Genomic DNA, 18,450 nt, shown 5'->3' with positions numbered 1-18,450 from the left:
GGTCTACCTACCTCATCCAGAGGCACCCATATCATTTCTGGGGTCCCATCAGAGGTTTGCAGGCTCTAGCTGAGGCAGCTGGAGACAGCATCACAAAAAGAGGCACTGGGACAGCCTGTCACAGTGGTGCCCCACCAGCTGGTATTGCTTTTTCGGTTCCAGATGTGCAAGACGCAGGTACTACTACACAGAGGTCAAGACCAAGGGCGCCGGTGTGTCGTCGCGTGGCAGATCCGGCTTCCACCCCCAGTCAAACAAGCCGCCATCATGTATAAAAACACAGCACACACTGGGTTTTAATGAGAAAATAATTGTATACTTGCATTGAATGCCTCACAATCACTATAAAACCGAAGCAGGATAATAACATTTAAGTGGTTAACATACACAGGAGAGCCAGATACAGAGTATAATTTTCAAACACAGTATTGCTGCTTTCCCCCCTCCTCCTCCTCCAAAAAAAAAAAAAAAAAAAAAAAGTCCTTTGGGTAAAGGGCAACACAAAATCAAAATTGGCAGCTCACTCACTGAATGCTTAAAATTCAGGAAATTGGTTCTGTCACTAAAACTGGATATATTCACCATCTCTAAACACTTAGGCTATTTTTTTTTCAATACATAGTTTAATTACATCCATTATTTAGTTGGAAAAATGTTTGTCTTCAGAGACAAGAGTCAACACTGTTTTAGTGTTTCTTGTGACGCTTTATATGTGTGTGTGTGTTGTGTGTATATGTGGACACTGATCTATATACTGCTTATATGTCATTGTCTAGGGTGGGCAGCATGCAGAAGTGTAAAGAGGCAAGGAAATCGCATTGTGTCATCCGAGTAGAACACAGCTCAGCCTCCTACCACTGACAGACCCGGTTTCCATAATTTCTGGATGAGAAAGCCAAGGCATGTCAGTAATCAGCTCCGGAGGAATGGGAGCATGTATAAACACTGTGGAAAGGAACACTTTCAGGAAAGCTTTGAACATCTACAGCATCTAAACATTTGTTATCGTTGAGATTAACAAGCTTTCGTGCCATTTGGGGGCAGGGACGAGCATCAGAGGCCCATTTTTCCGACAAGCCTCTTCCTCTTGATGGATTAGGCAGGAAGGACCCTCCTCCTGGGGTCTATTGCATTTTCAGAAGATTAAAGGGGTTCATTTGGGATCCCAGAGCCTAGCACGGTGCTATGTACAAAGCCCAATGTTTTCGGAAGGAATAAAAAACTCAAGAGCGCAGAGAAAATCTGGCTCTTGCAAGGGAACTGTTAATTTACATTTGAATAGGATCGGAAGTGAGCGGAGCAGTCATCAGAAGGCAGCAGAGGGAACAAGCAAATGTTGGCCATGTAGGGGCCATAGTTAAGCAGCTTTGAGGCTAGGTTGGGGTCATGGGAACTCTGCATTTGTTGCCTTATCCACACACGGAGCACAGACCAAGGGAGTGGGCTCTAGAACTCTGCGCGATGCAATTCATGCTTCTGGTTCAATCGACTGTAGTCAACGGCCAACTGGTCTGCCTCTAAAGCGATTCCATGAATTGTGTGACCTCCTAAGCTTCCCAATCAGCTGCAAATCCTCCGTTTTCAAATGTAGGTGTAAGGTGGGTGGGTCCATGGCTTCCTTCAAAACAGAACAAAAACCTGCCAGTGGGTCCTGAGGGCTGTTTCCTCTTAGGAAAGATGGTGTTGGTCTCTCTCATGTCTGTATCACTACCAGATGCAGAGTCAGTTCCATTTTTGGTGCCCCTCATAAAACCGCTCCGCTCACCAGCCATCCTAGCTACCACTGTGCCCCGGGAACACACGAAGTCTCGTCCCAGCTGCTTTCAGTCCTGTGCCTGCCGTGGGAAGCCTGGAAACCCTCAGGCAAGGCGGCCTTCCTGGGTCCTCCCATTTTACCCATCAGGACTTCCCACCTAACACAGACCTCATTTTCCTGGGCATGGCTGTCTCCATGCCAGCCTCCCCCACTCGAAAATGAATTCCTTGCAGCAGGGATCTTCTTTGTGTCCCCAGTGGCTAGCACATTTTGTTGAGTATCCCTTCAGAATATTCAGGAGAATACCCCATATAACGATGGTGCCCACTACCCACCTCTAGAGTTTGGCTTCAAATGGCAGGTTCCCTTGGCAGTTTTAAAGGATCCTTGTGAGTTACCAGACAGTTGCATGTGTACTTTATGCCCACTGCTTGTCTGTGAATAAACTCTCCCCCCTAAAGTCAACACTAGTCTATTAAAAGAAGCAAAGATAACGTGCCTAACATCTACGTACACACTGTTGCGACATTGCTACTTGTCGGAATAACATATTAGAGCTTATGACTTAACAATATAAAAACAGAAAGGAATTTTAGTGAGGTCTGGCTTAATTATTGCTCTTTAAAAAAAAACAACATAGTTTTAAAACAAACAGGAAAAAAAAGCCTGGTCAGTTTTTTTCTCATGGCCAGATTTAAAAATGTTTCTCATCCAGAAATTTGGGGCACCCAATTATTGAATACCCTTATCATATTGCTTTAAATGACAGAGAGTAAACCTGGCATCCTCTACAGTATACTAAGCTATGAATACAAAGCATGAGAATAAATATGGTACTTTTCTAAATGTCAAATTACAAAACTGCTCAAAACTTTTCAATTGTGACTCATGCAAATACCAGGTTAGGTCAATTTAATATTACAAATACTGTATCAGGTCGGTGCCTCTATATCCCTTTTCATAAAAAAGAAATTCTCACTCACTCCTGATGCTGGCAAATAGCTTTGGAGGAAATAACTGTACACCCTTGTCCCATGATCATTCTGGAATTTTAATGCTTGTACACACACTTTACCCAAACACACAAAGGCACGTGCGCGTGCACACACACACACATGCACACACGCACACACACACACACACACACACCCCATCTTTAGGATCTGTAGCTGATTCCAAGCCTGCGCTTAAATTTCTATTCTCTATTTTTCTCTTTATCATCCTGAAAAACGCTGGTTGCTCAGCAAAAATAATCTCTCTTACTGCCTTATTTTCCTACTTTCTCCCTCCCTGTTTCTCTGTCTACCTTCATGACCTTTTATGATTCCCTTCTGATCGATCCAAAATAATCTATCATTCTTCCTACCAAGGTCCACTTTATAATATAAAACATAAACACCTTTTTATTTCCCGTCCTCTGCCTCTTAAGGCAGAGTTTGCCCTTTTTCAATTATTGCCATTCTAAAAATACCCCTACCATCTTGGGCCAAGCTGTTGAATGTGTACAGATTTTACACATGGATATACTCCCCCCATCCCATCATAAAAATAGTTGTTGCCCACTAAATATAGTTTTCATATGAAGAAACATAATTGTGAAAATGTGTTCTCATAAACAGCAAATTAGTCAATACTATAAGCAGATGAGATCCTAAAGCTAAGACAATCCATTTGGTTTGGCTTTCTCTCTCTTTCTCAACCCCTTCCTGTAGAATAGATTGTGTTTGCAACATGAAGAAACATTGTCTTAAAAATGTGGATTTTATGTATTGCCATCATCAATTGCTCCCAATTAAAAACAATTAAATGTAAGAGAAATGGAATCCTAATTGCCTCTTCCGGGCAAATATAGAGAAACTTGCATTTCATTTTATGGCTGCTGGAGTAAACAAAGCTATCCCAACACCTCGGATGCCACGAGTGAAGGTGGGAAGCTGGTGCAGGGAGCATCCTACGCCCTGTAGACTGCACCAGTGTGGGTTCTACTGCTCTAAATGGCCCTGTTACCAATGTTTGTCCTCATGACCCAGCGAGGCTGGTCTCAGTTCTGCCTATAGCAACCATGTTGATTTGCTTGTCCTTTTGGATCAAAGGACTGGTCCACATCCAGGTGATCCTTTGAGTCTCAAAAAAAAAAAAAAATCCTTTCTCTTTTGACTCCTGGGTGTTTATAGAGTTTGATGGGTGGGTTCTTTTCACTTGAGTTTTCATCGTTGGTCATTGCAGCTTCTGGTCTACATAAGGATTGCGGAGTTTGTTCGCACTTTAATAAATATTCCATTAAAATGCTTCAGTGTGTGGATTTCTTGGTTTCTTGGTAACCCAAGCACCAAAGAAGCTTCCTGGGTGGAAGGAAGTTTGTTATTCATTGTCTTCTTCCTCCTGGTTGGCATAGATCCCTGCCTCCCAGCGCAAGGCCAGGGCGCTCTTTCTTCGATTAACCCGTGTGGCCTCAAGGACCTAAAGAGAAGAAGGAAAAACAATGAATCGGAGTTCATGGATGTTCACTATATAAACAAACCAGCTTTTCCGGTTTTTTGTTTTGTTTCGTTTTGTTTTTGTCCTTTCCCTCTCAACAGCATCCAAGAAAGGGAAAGTAATAGTGTCTGGTATGGCCGGGAGGTAGAAGAGACGTGGCAAATAAAGTAGGGTGGGAGGTTCTGGATATGCATTCATTTCATAGCCAAATTTCATTTGCTCTTTGACCCATAGTTTTCAGTATAGAAAGATGTAATTTCCCTGACGTGTTCTCCACGTCTTTTTTTCTTCTTCCATTTTTATTGAAATTCTAGTGACTTAACATATAGTGTCATACTGGTTTCAGGAGCAGAATTTAGTGACTCATCACTTATATATAACACCCAGTGCTCATCACAAGTTTGCGCATGTTTTTGAACTAGACTTGACTCTGCATTAAGTGTTTTGATAACACAGTAGGTCTCTACATGTTATCTGATCAGTGCCGTCTGATGGAAATGTTCTGTATCTGTGTCAGTAATATGGTAGCCACTAAGCTGCATGGCTATGGAGCACCTGGAATAAGGCTAGTGTGGCTGAGAAACTAAATATTTGATTTTCATTAATTTTAATATCCTCATGGACCTTGTGACTACCATATCGGACAGCACAGGTATCAGTTGTCTTAGTCTCTTTGCAAGCAAGCAAACCAGAATATAATCCCAAACAACTGGACCAGTGTGAATTCAACCCATCAAGCTTTGTGGACATACATAAGCTATGATCATATTTATATCATACAAGTCTACTTTGGTATGACTAAACTTCCAAGAGAAACTAGGTGGAAAGAAAAACAGCTTCCCAGGCCAATAAAAAGCAATCTGAGCATGAGGATGCAACATCAGGGCACAGGTGCTAATAAATGAAATGCAAGGTGACAAAATCCAGGACAGGTAGGCTCACCACTGTTGGGGTAAGGCCTCCCTCCCTCCAGTTCACTAGAATAGTCTGTGGACTCCAGAGGGAAAACCTCAACCAGGCTGCTCCAGCTTCGGTTTGACTGAGATGAGATCCAGATGGGTGACATTCAGGTTGCCAACATATGAGAAATGGCTCAATTTCATGACACGGCACCACAAGCAAGCCCATGCATGCCAATCAATTAAATTACGGTGGCATTAGCTTAGGATGTGCAGGTTCTGATATTAAAGAAAAGTCTAGCAGAGCCAACACTGGTTGACGACCCAAACTGCAGTGAAGGCTTTGCTTATTCTAAGAACAATCATTTTGGCAAGGGACGGAGATGCGGGCAACTCCAGAGGAGCAAGGAGGTGCAGGTTGCAGGCAGTATTGGGAACCAAGGCACAAGCAAGTTCTGGGTAGATTCACGGTCTGGGGCTCCATCTCAACCTGCTTCTTTGGACCTCTGACAAATGGATGGACTTCCCAGACCTCCCGTGTGCTTTCCTCTGGGAAGCCTTCCCCAGTCCCCCCAGCTGGGACAGCTGGACCTAACATGTAGGATGCACTCAGCCATGTCTCCTAAATGAATGTTCATCGTTAAGCACATAAGCCATATCATAGTGTCTTGTGTGTAAGCATACCATGGTCACTTATTCAATATCTAAGAATAAGAGACTAGTAGGGGCAAAGAATGCTACTAAGTCTGGTATAGTTAAGTAGAGGATTCATCTAGAAGGTCAGTGCGTGGTAACACGGTACTGAGACAGGGTACTGGACTAGATCCGGAAGTCCTGACTTTCTTTCCAGTTCCGTCTGGAACATGGTGTTGTCCGTGGCATCTCGTGTCTCAGCTTTCTTCATCTGCAAGACGGAGACAGCACCTGCCTTGGGTCGAAGGCTTTCTCCGGAGACAGCGCCGACTCTGAAGTCCAGGCAAGTCTAGATTTAAATCCTAGTGACTGTGTGACCTTAGAAAAGTCACTTACCCTGGGGCCTCAGTTCTCTTAGGTGTGAAATGGGAATCATAAAAGCTATAGTACAGAGCTGGCGCAGGGAATAAATGAGACAAAGTCCATACAGCATAGTTCCCAGTGCTCTGAGAGTTTTCAAGCAATAATTATTTCTATCATTATTTGAAGGGGCTTTGTAAACAATGAAGTGTTCAGACATAAGGCATTTTTATAAGGAGCACTACATCATGTTGTCTCTGGGTAATACAAGGCTTCTGGTCTAGGACTGGCTCAGGGGTGAACACATCCTACAATGGCTTTTTGAAGATTCAAAGGCTAAGCTCTTGGAGAAGGTATCTAAATGAGCATTTATTCCATAATTAATTCAGAGTACAGTATTGTGTGTGTGCGCGCGCGTGCACGCGTGTGTGTCTATAAATCTCAAGCAAATCTAGAGCTCTGATACTTTAGTTTCTGCATATTAACTTTATTTCCTAAAGTTCACTCCTTTCTTTTTTGGGCAAAAAAAGCACTTGCCTCCGGAGCTCTAGTAATAGTAAACACATCACACATACTGTGAACCACTTACTGTTTTGATCCTCAAGACTGTTCTACGGGATACATACTATTATTACTCGCATTTCCCATAGGAAGAAACTGAAGCACGGGGAAGTTAAGTTGACCAATGTTACTCAGCTGGGGGAAGAGCTGAGGTTCGCACCCAGAATTCTGGGTGTGGAGCTGATGCCCTAGGCCACCGTGCTACATTGTGGCTCAGTGCCCATCAGGAGTCTGTTGGGAGAAGCAACAGAAAGAGCAGTAATACTCTCTATAGGAATGGAGAGGGGAAAACATAAAAAAAAAAAATTAAAAATAATAATAGAAAAATCTGATTTAGATGGTTTTATCATTTTCACAAATTCAGATTTAGGTCTGGTGAGAGGGAAAAAAATCAATTCTCTTTGAGCAACCCTCTAATATTAATTTTCTCTCTCTCAAGCTTGGGGAATTCAAGCAAATCGCTCATCTCTGTGTAGAAATCAACAGACAACTGTATTTGGAGTATGGGTAGCAAAAGGCAGAGGGGTTAAGCAATGTCAGTCACTCCATTTACATTAATATTTTGTCTTCCTAAGTCCTCTTCAATTGAAGATAGACTGGGCCCAGTTTTATCTTCCTTGAACATATTTGACCAGATTTTCATTATTCTTAATTATGTTAACTCAAAGGGGATGGGGCCTAGGGCCTAATTCTTCTACTGCCAATGCCTAGATGAGAACAACAATTAGCCACTGAGGAGGGTACATGGGATGATATATCTTTTATATTTCATTACTCATTTTATATCTTATGAAAGAATACTCATACCTTTTGAAAGAAAATTACTGATAATCATCAGCTCCCATCTCTGGTACTAATTACTTTGCAAGATAGGGAGATTTTAAAAATACATTGTGCTGTAAGTTAGCACAACCATTCTGAAGAATAATTTGCAATATGTAATGAATGCAAGGATGTAAAATTCCTCTAACCAGTACTTCCCCTCCTAGATATAGAGAGAGAAATTCTTCCAGAGCTTACACAAAGAGAAACACGCGTAACATTCACTGAAACATTGTTTGTAATTGCAAAAAATAAGGAAACAAAGAAAGAGAGAAACAACCAACATTTCCATCAATTGGATGAATAAATAGTGATATATTCATTCAGTGGGATACGACACAACAGTTATAATGAATGAGCTGGAGTCTTAACAACTTGGAGGCATCTAAAAACAATGTAGACAGAATAAAGTAAGGAGCAGAGGATGTTACAATGTGATATCGTTTCTAGAAAGTTTTAAGGCATGCAAAACCAAGATGTTATCCATGTAGACAAACATATGAAATATAAAGACATGCATAGAAATGATTAACAGCAAACCTAAGAAAAGTTACCTCTCAGGAGAGAGAGAAATGGGGATTGGGGAGAAGTAACAAGGGGGCTTGAACGGTATTTGCAAGATTAATATTCTTGATATTATTAATATGTTATTAATATTAATAATTTAAAAATATTAAGCAAGTATGAAATGATAAGAATGGTCAAAGCTGGATGGGTGGGCTTTATTGTTTTATTATCTCTTATTATTGGAACATCTGAATGCCAACTCCATGACATCGAGGACTTTGTTTTGTCGACTGCTCTATTTCTGGAACCTCAAAGAGTGTCTGGCATGTACCAGGTCCTCAATAAATTGTTAACTGAGAGAATGAATGAATGATTCTCCCTACAGTTCTGTACATTTGAAATAATTCTTTTAAAAATAATAAAATTCTAAAGAAAAAATACAAAAACATTGTTTCCCCATAGCAAAAAAAAAAAAGGAAAAACATTTAAAAATTAGGGGAAAATGAAAAATACTGTGACTTTTCATAGCACAGATAATTGTGAAATCTGTGTAAAAGGAAATTGTAGAAGAAAGGAGGAGACTTGGAAATTCAATGCTTAAATTAAGGAGCTTCCAAAAACAAACAAACAAAAACCAGGTTTAAAGATGGGAGCGGGGAGGGGAGTGGGCAGTGGGATGGTTCACTTTTGGAACAACTTATCCTGAAGATCCTGAGGCTATGGAGTGGAGCTATCTGGATTTATGTTATGGGAAACAAAGAACTGGATCAACCGCTCAGGCCTCTTGAGTTGCACTGTTTTCTAACCAGACCAGAGTTATCTTTGCTATCAGTGCCTGAAGAAACTAAAGTCCGTGCCCTTGAATGCAAACACCTTCCAGATCCATGAGCAGGGCAAGGTCTTCTCCAGCCCCACCACACAGCACAGCAAAGCACAGCAGCGGGGAGCCCTGTCGCATGTACCCCAACATTTCCAGGCAGTCCCCAGTTCCGAAAAGGCTGGAAGAAAGAAACACAGAGACGAGCTGCTTCCATGCCCGTCTCCTTGAACACATCGGGAAATGGCAAACCACAAGAGCATGCACCTGGGTCAGGCATGCAGGAACACCAAGACAAACAAGTGGAAAAGTACCTCGGAAGTCACCTTGCAAGACAGTAACTTAGAGGTGTACTGGCAGAGAGGGAAAAGAGCAGGTTAGTACAGAGCACAGACACACTCACACAACACCCCCCAGCTGGAAACTGGCACCACGCTGGGTGTGGGAGGGAGGGGAAGTAACATGGGGAGACCATCACACACCCACGCCAGACTCGCTTCATCTGATATTAGTTTATTTAAAAATCTGTATCTTTTGAGCATGTAGATACCCTGCTATTCGTTAATAAAAATATCAGATAAGCCATACTTTGTTAATTCAAGATTCGTTGCTTCCACTTTCTGTGCTTTGAATTAACAAGAGTCTTCCCCGCCCCCATATACAAACAGCTGCCCACCAGCGCGGTCTTTGATGGCCATTTTGGATTTGCTAGAATCTGTAGCCAACCAGCCTCTTCTCTTCCTGTAGTTCCTTTGAGCCCCACAGCAGTCTTGTAGCCCACTGTCCCACGAAAAGAGGACCCTAAGCACAGGCTCAGGACTTGATTTGGATACAAGGTTTGTGGGGGTGGGTCCTGTGAACCTGAGCTGTGGATGGCACGGACTAGGGAGGGCACACAGCCATCCTTGTCACTATTTTGGGGGCCTGGATAAGTTTCTGACAGTGGGGTGATCATGTAGGAACTAAAATGACCCTTTAGTTCCTGTAGGAAACTAAAAGTCTCTGCAAGAAATGCTCAGAACAAAATGGGCCAGCTATGGGAAATGACATAGAAGAATGGATTTTGGGCAGCCCCCTCCGGAATTATGGTAATGGTAATGGTAATGACCTTGCATTTACACAGCTTAGGACACTGGAGGCATTTCTCGGTCTTTGCCACTGGCATCCACGGACTGGTTAGGTGGGGTCATATGTCTGTGGTCATTAACTGCTTCTAATGTGTAGCGCTAAAAATGATAGTTCTGTAATGATCAGGCTGATGATTTGCGTCTGATGAATTCTCTCTGTACCCTCACAGGGTATGAGCAGCTAGGAGAAATCTGGGCAGCACAAAACATCCTTGCTTGTGGCTAAGCTTCCCATGGAGCCTGCGGTATGGGACACAGGATGGGTCTCCCTCATCCACTCACTGAGAGAAAACCCACCAAGAGTAGATCCTATGCTAGAAGCCGGGTTGGGGCTAAATGCGTCTAGGAGGCTGTAATTTGGATGCAGGCCAGCATCTCTTCAATTGAGAAAGGGAAAGCAAATCCACCAACCTGTTCAAGAGCATCACTGACTCAGGAACCCATCATCTTCTGAGGCTCAGGGAACAACTGGCCAGAAAAAACACTTTCGCCTAAATATCCTTCCTTTGCAAGGCATCAGGGAACCTTTTAGGAAACTATGATTCATTAGTCCATTGTGTGTTACATGACGGACCAGAGATGGCATCAGGCCCAGCTAAGGGGACACTTCCACAAAGAAAACATTTCCAGATAAGAAACATGACTGTTGCGTCTGGCTGGGTGATGCGTGCAAGGCACAGAGGCAGCAGGCTGAGGGGGTGGATGGGGTTGCAGCTCAGTTCCCCCATTCCCCTCACAGTGTGGCAGGGGCCGGGGTGCATCCTGGAAGAGGAAAAAGGATGCCTTTTTCTAGTTCTTACAAGGGCCTTGTGAAGGCTGGTAAAGAGCCAGGGTAAGGAGGTAAGGGTGGGGATAGCAACCTCCCTAGCCCCAAATTAGCTGAGGGGTCACTTAGTCAGTGGGGCCTGGCTGAAGCCTTGAGCTCAGAGACACTCATCGGTGACCACATCACACACAGCGTGGAAACCAGCAGGTAGCACCGGCCCCAGGTCTGAGCTGGTAACAAGGGTGGCCATGTGGGTATCACTTCTCGAGAAAAGGGACTTCTTCCAGTTCCTCGTTACTGACTTTTTCATCAACTGCGAAAGCAGGAGGACATCCACAGGTGACTTAAGATCCCCGATGCAGTGACTTGTGGGTAGGTATCCCAAAAGAGAGTCAGGATTGAATTTCCCATCTTCTGTCGTTCTCTGAGCCACCCCCTTGTTTCCAGCAGAAGAGAGGGACAGCTCAGGGACATGAAAAAGGCCACCGAATACGGCAGTTTCCCCCCACACCATCCCCTGGCAGGGGATCCATGAACCAGCGGCCTCCTTCTGGTCTGGCATATGATTTTTTATAAAGTGGGAAGATTTAAGCTGGAAACGAGGTGGGGACAGGACTCCAGAGACCACTGCTGCTCTGGGGCGGGGAAACTGAATCTGTTTGGAATGGCAAGGATGTCTTTCTCGGGGGCTGGCAAAAACCACTCGTGAAAACTACAGGCACAGCTCATAGCTTCCCTTGACTCCTCTGTCTGCTCTTTCTTCTGTCCTTCATGCTCAGTAAGACCATGTGTCTACCGTATCACTACACATACATCCTAACTGCCCCATTTTGTTTTTAGGTCTTCCTTCTCCTTAGCAAGCGAGTAAGAATTCTTTTCATTCCAGTCAGAAAGAACTCGCCGCTTCCTATGAGCAAACACAAGGTTTGGTCCTGATCCTCTGTGAGGGACCCAGAGTGCGACCAAGTGACTTTACTGGAAAGAATGCTGGCAGGTGGATGTGTCAGGTGACACCGGACTCAGGTGAGCCATGTGAGGCTTCTGGAGGGTGGAGGAGCTAAGAAGCCGTGTTTCACCCTCAGAATAGTGTATGTGAATGGCACCGGGAAAACAGGACTACCAGCTTCTGCGGCAGGGAAGCCAGGTACGCAAACATCAAACAATCCATTGGCTCCCTATGATTATCCTCCTGGTAGGAGAGATGATTAAAGAAGGGGCCAGAGATCAGCTAGGAAAACAAATGAAGTTTGTTCATTCCTACAGGGAAACTTTAACACGTTCTCCAGTGACTGATGTAGATCCAGTAGAAAGTATCCCTTGAATTAAAAGGCCTAAGGGATGAAAGAACAGGTGGCTCTAAAATCAAGTTTGGCTGATGGTCACATATGTGCTTTAGAAGCAATCCGAGTAGGTTTTTGAAGTTTTGGGTCTCTTAAAAGAGGATATAGTGGATTGGATAGATTTTGCTCTGTTCCTAAGAGTTTCCTACAACAAACTTGGTTCTCTTGTAATATCAAGAACAGCACGCACAACACCTGGCTTTGAATCCAAGGTCTGGGGATATTAACAGCCTGATTAGTTAATAGGTTTCTTCCTTACGCAAAATGTTTATTTCCTTGAGAAAAACAGAGATGGGAGGCTGCCACTTGGTTGAGTATGTGAGGGATAATTAGCATATTGAAATGTTGATTCCAAGTAGATTCCTGAATACAAAGGGGATATCCAATCTGGTTGCGTCCTGAGTTTGCACGAGGGTGGCTTTCAGCCTGTGTGTGTGGAATGAGTGGCAGTGGGCTCTTCACTTTCGTGGGGAGTATTTGCCTCTAATATCTGCACTTCGACAACGTGTGGACTGTGCTTAGAAAACACCTGCAAGGGTCACATGCAGAGTGGTTCCGTTCATTCTTCCCCTTCCATGCCAGGATGCAAGGGGGGCCCCCCAGCTAACCTCTACCACAGCTGCTGATATACGGTGTGGACTCACTGGGAGAAAAGAAAACAAGCCATTTACAGCACTGAACTTCAAAAGCACAGGCTCCAGAAAATACCTAAAGGTAAACTCCGTATTTTCAGTGGGGCTGCAAAGAAGTGCTGGCTAAGGTGACCTTATGGGCAGAAGTCCTATGGGCTTGGGGAAGGAGCCCCAGCAGCAGAATTGTCTGCAACAGTGACCGAGGGCCAGGCCCCATCCACTGTGCGGTAGGAGGAATGGCCCCCGAATGCTCCAGCCGAACAGAGCAGCTGAGGCAGTGTTCTAGGCAGCTTAGGTGGAAACCCAAGGGAGAGCCTGGGGGAAGCAAGCGAGTCAGCAGCTGCTATAGATGTGTCCGCTTTCTTTATCACTAAATATTTTTAAAAGCATCGTTCAGCATCTGGCTTCAGGTCCCGAAACCCTTGAACTTAGCCAACCAGGATATGCGAGGCAGTAAGTAGGCATGGGATTCCGACTGTGAGCCCGTAGCATTCAAGTTTAAGGTGACCCAACAATTTATTATCCAAACTGGGGCAGTTTTTAAAAGTGAAAGGGGATGCTGTTAAAAATTACACCAGGACCACAGGCATAAGCCAGCACCGTCCGGGTCAGCTGGGCAATGTCTTCAACGGACCCAAGCTATTTGTGACCTAGGTGAAACTGGGGGGTGGGCAATGACCACTTCGATAAATGGACGAGACTGAGGCCACCAGACCCCCAGGAAGTCGGCATGGGCCCCAAGGCTGGTCCCCGAGCTCCTGGCTATGGAGACTGTGTCTCTGACTGGAGAAAGAAACTCCAGAGCAGATGATTTCCTTCACGGCTCATGTGAATGTCACGTGCAAAGGCGCTGAGAACCGAGGGTAGCAGGGTAGCCCTGTGGTTTCTAACTGTCATTTTAAATGGCTCTTTCCTGCCAAACTGTACACACATGCTTGGTAACAGCCCAAAACCCATTCAGCCTTCTGCACGCTGTGTCACATTTATGGGGACTGCTCAGAGTAGACAGTAAAAGGGACAGCATCATCAGAGTTCTCTAGAGAAATTAAACCTCTACGGGGCGGGCCAGCGATGGTAGCAGGGAGTACCCGGAGATGATTTGGGGGTGCCTGTGTCCTTCCTCCTGTGTTGTGCTGACGTGGTTTTTTTTTTTTTTCTACACACCAAACATCATCCCCTGCACCAGCCTCGCCGGTGGGTTCCAGCTACACTTGGCAGCAAAAGGACCCACTCCTTGCATCATCCACATTTTTGAGAAACATGGCAAAACACCCAAACCCAACTCCAGGCACGTTAAACGGACACATTTGAGAATTGGTTTCAGAGCCAGGACACGGGCCAGACGACGGCATACACACCCGTGCCTGAACGGGGATAACTGCATGCCACGCGGACGTTCGCCCTCAGAGGAGTGAAAGAGGAAAGGAGGAAAAACTTACACTACTATCATCCATTCTCTCACGCCTTTTAGATTTGTGGGTCTCATAGTCTTCCATGAGGGTCTGCATCAGATTCTTGGGCCGCTGGGATCCGGCAGCCTCTTCGGGGGCTAAGTCAGGCTGTGAGCTGGGGCCTTCAGGTGAGGGGGATGGAGGAGGTTTGACTTTCTCTATTTTCCCTGAAACAACACGAAGAGAACACCCTTTCTAAGCTTGTCTGCTCATGACGGCTTCCAGAAAGAACACTGGCAAAAAGCAACCTCTGACAGAGAGCGGTACCAGAATGGTTGTTGTGTGGGTCACTGTACTGCAGGGACCAAAGGTTAAAGATGATGTCACAAACCCATCCGACAAAGACCTCAAGGACACAGTGCTACAAAGTCAGTCAGACCAAGGAGGCCTGCAGGCACTCTGGAAATATATGCCAGACCAGACACTGGCTCCAGTTGTTCTGGGGACGTGTCCTCTAGCACAGATTCCAGAATTCGACTGTCAGAGGTGACGGTGCTGCCAAGCCTTAGAAACCCACGTTTTACAGTTGAGGAAAACAGGCTCTGCAAAGGGGACATCGTGTTGAGGTCCCAGGGAGCTGGGCATGGTTCCGGGTCTCTTGCTTTCCTCACCAGGTTCCTTCCTTATATCAGAAGCCACCAGTGGGCAGCTGACCTGCCCAGCCTTTCTGCATGGACAGCACAGGACTACAAAACATTTGAATGAGAACCAGGCTTGTTGTTCCCAGGTCACCCCAGTCTTCTACTGGCCAGCTTCTTTCTTGACCTTACCTGCCGGGGTCCTGAGAGCAAATGGTTTGAGACTCTCAGACCTTAGGGTCGGAACACCAACAAAGGCAGGCTGGATGTTGTAGAAAGGCGTGCGCCAGACTTGGGAAAGGTGAGATTTTTAGCTTTTGAAGTGCCCTACAAGAATTCTCAGGATAAGGACATCAGGTCAACTGTGATGCCGTGGTGACTCCAGACACTTTCATTAAGACCGTCTGCATCCTTCCCTCTTGGGAAATGCCTGGCCCTGACTTCCGGCCCATCACGGGGTGGGTTTCATTGCCAGAGCCCCAAATGCACCTCTGAGAGGTATCTTCAGGTGCAACAGCCATGATTTTTCCAACTATGCCCATCACGGGAGACACAGATAGGGTGTGTGAGCAAGGAAACACACAAATAAATAGGGCCATTCGAGTCTAAAAGTTTGGAAACCACCAGGGGAGGAGACAGATCCATTTCGCCCCTTTCATTTGCAAGTGGAAGGTGGCCTGTTTCTTCCTCTTCCCCCCCTAGACTTCTAACTTGGCAACTGCTGTAGTGACAGTCACAAGTGGAGCCTGGGGACCATGTCTCCATGTGGACTGCTACAGCTCTTTTCTGGGCATAGCTCCTTTTGATGGGAGTTGGACAACCTCCCCACCCCCTAGAGTTCAGAAAACCCAGGTTTTAATTCTTGCACTTCCATTCACTAGCACTGTGTTGACTGTAAACAACCATTTCATGTTCCCACTCTTATCTTGGGCTGATCACTTAAGATCTCTAAGCTTCAACTTTCCTAGTTATAGAGAGAGAATTTGGGAAGAAGTTGTCTTTGAAATCCCTTCTAACTCAAACATTTTGCTATTCTGTCAAATATTTTTGGCAAGAGGATCAATCTTTACTGGTTAAAAAAAAAAGGCATATGGCCATTATATCTGGCAAATTAGGTGTAAAGTGGTTTTTAATACACAGAGCACTCTATCTGTAGACTCACCATTCCATCATAACTTAGTGAAACTCATTGTCTTGACCTAAATTACCCAGATCACTAATGAAAAGTCTTTTGATATTGAGAGTAAGGCAATAAATATTTCTAAGTCCTCAAATTCACTAGCAATGGATTCTATTTTTTATTATGGAAACAGGGAATGCTATCATGATACCTATAGACCCATCAACTATATTAAATAGTTAGCAACATTTTACCATGCCTTCTCCATCTATTCTTCCTTCCTCTTTTCATACTGAAGTATTTTAAAACAACCCTAGACCTTAGGTAGTATCAGCCCTGAATGCTTAGTATGTGTCTCTAGAAATTCCCATTGACTTTTTAAATGAAGCCTTGAGAACTTACACAGCATAGTGGTGAGCGTGCAACTCTGGAGCCAGCCACTTGGGTTTGAATCCACCACTTAGCAGCCAAATCTTGGGCAAGTTACTTACTGTTTCTATGTGTCAGTGTCCTCATCTGTAAAATGGGTATGATGCTAGAGGTACCTACCTCACACAGTTGATATAAGGACTAAGTTGATATTTATAAAGTTAATATTTAAAACAGGGAGCATCCAATGAATCTAGTTACTATCTATTTGTAATCTCAAAGAACAATATGTCTACCCAGTGAGAATGAGCAGTTTCAAGGGCAAATTCTGCATAAGATTTTTGCAACTCTTCTAGAACTAGAACTAGACACCAAATTGCCAGGGTGATCATTTTCAGCCGACTACACAGGTGTCCAAATAATTTCCCAGCAGTTGCCTCTCCAGTATTAACCTTCTAGAAAGCAGAGTCCATATTCACTGCTCTAACTTCACGTTTTCACACATACCACAGTAGGACCCCTGGCTCATGGCACTTTGTTTATACTTCTGTGAAAGCCTTTTCACATACTGACTTGTATCACACCCGGTTGTTTAAGCTTCTCTTCTCAGTTAAGCTATAATGTCAACTCAGGATAGGGATGATTTCAACCATTATGAATCCCTTAACTCATCTGAATGTAAACTCCATTAGAGCAGGATCTTGTATGTCCTGGTCATTGCTGGATCCCAGCACCCACTGGGTATTTGGCACAAGGCAAGAGCTCATGTTTGTTGAATGAACCAGTAAGTACATTATGACATATACGTAGCATCACTTGTTAAATGCTTGTGGATTGGGACAAAACTCCCAGTAAAGAATCTGAGCAAAGAGTTTAAATGTTTTCACCAAAGTCATGAAATAAAGCAATCTTGGTGTACAGAATCACAGACTCAATGGCTTTGTAGTAATAGCAAGCACATTTATGTGTCATTTTATTTATAGGCTTCATGTCATTTGATCCTTACAACAACCCTGGGATGTAGTCAAGGTCGATGCCATGACATCTGTGAATGGTTTAGATTACAGAGACTCAGAGGCTAATGCCAGCCCAAGTTACCGTTAGCTAGAGTTAAATCAGAGTTGGATCTGGTCTGGAACCCAAATTGTTGATTATGGCTAAATTAGATGATGGGCTGTGTGCTGAAGGAGAATCATAAAGAGGGCAAAGGGTTAATATAGAGAAGTAGTCAAGTATTGAACATTAAAAGACATTTTCCTGCTGCTTCTTTTTTTTTTTCTTTTTTTTAATTCTTAATATTCCAGCCCAAACCACCCTCCCTGGAGCAAGTTTTACCGGTTCTAGCCACTAGAGGTCACATGAGTAACAGGTAAGAAAGACGGGCTGAGCAGGTCCGGAAAAGAAGAGGTTAAGAGGTCTTCCAGAGAACAGGTTTCAGATTAACCAACCCCACGTCAGAGCCTCAAGGGAAGCTGTCATGGGTCCCCAGAGAAAGGAGACACCACAACCCGTCCTTGGACTTCTGGCCATCAGTCTGGTTGGGATCAGGGGAAGTCAGCTTGGCTGGGCTTCTCTGCAGGGCCCTGTGATCTCCAACCATCCTGCCCCCGAGTAAGGTTCAAACTATGCACTGTGCCATCTCAGGAATCACACAGATTGCCAAATAGCTGGAGGGGCATCTGCTCCATACCCAACATCTTCCTCAGAGGGCCCAAGATTGCAGCCAAGAGTCCTCTCGATGAGGATCGTGAAGAGACTTCTAATGCTCCTCCCCCAGCGGCAGACACTGCACACACCACCATTGTTTGGGTCTCGGGGATCATTACATGAATGTGATGCAAAATGGGCTGTGCCACAGACATGGGAAGTCTGTCTCACCTTTGTCCCTGGCCCTGTAAGGCCCTTTGAAATTCCTTGGCCCAGAGGACATACCCCATTACAATTCCAGAGCACTGACGGTTATCTTTGGCGCTCATCTTTGGCGCTCACGGGTGCACATCTCACACAGCACTTCCCAGCGCCAACACGTTCCATCCCCACTTGCTCCATCAAAACTTGCTCTCATGTTTATTCACTTAGTGAATGACTGAATAGCTGATGGTAGCTGAAAGGGGCCTCTGTTTTCAATGACAAACACCCTGCTGTCTAGCTCCTCGTCTGGACTGTATACTCTACAAACTAGCTCCCTTGAAGGACACCCCTCACTGTCCCTGTGGAACAGCATCAACAGAAAG

General features: G+C 44.6%; 1 protein-coding gene across 10 annotated transcripts in view; it reads right to left on the bottom strand.

The window, feature by feature from the left end:
- Positions 1 to 294: 294 nt before the first annotated feature.
- The window catches only part of PALM2AKAP2 (PALM2 and AKAP2 fusion), a 441,240-nt gene continuing 423,084 nt past the window's right edge, over positions 295 to 18,450 (bottom strand). For 9 of the 10 annotated variants that reach the window (XM_081803345.1, XM_081803346.1, XM_081803349.1 and 6 more), the window contains 2 exons: positions 14,138 to 14,316; positions 295 to 4,216 (listed from right to left, as the gene is read on the bottom strand). In XM_081803345.1, the coding sequence (XP_081659471.1) occupies positions 4,118 to 4,216; positions 14,138 to 14,316 (278 nt within the window). In that variant the 3' untranslated portion in view covers positions 295 to 4,117. The remainder of the gene's footprint in view (positions 4,217 to 14,137; positions 14,317 to 18,450) is intronic. The other variant, XM_081803348.1, reaches the window with a different exon arrangement.

The sequence above is a fragment of the Leptonychotes weddellii genome, chromosome 14 (assembly GCF_054177405.1).
Source record: "Leptonychotes weddellii isolate Sample4059 chromosome 14, ASM5417740v2, whole genome shotgun sequence".
Classification (NCBI taxonomy): Eukaryota; Metazoa; Chordata; class Mammalia; order Carnivora; family Phocidae; genus Leptonychotes; species Leptonychotes weddellii.
This window is presented reverse-complemented; position numbering and strand designations above follow the sequence as displayed.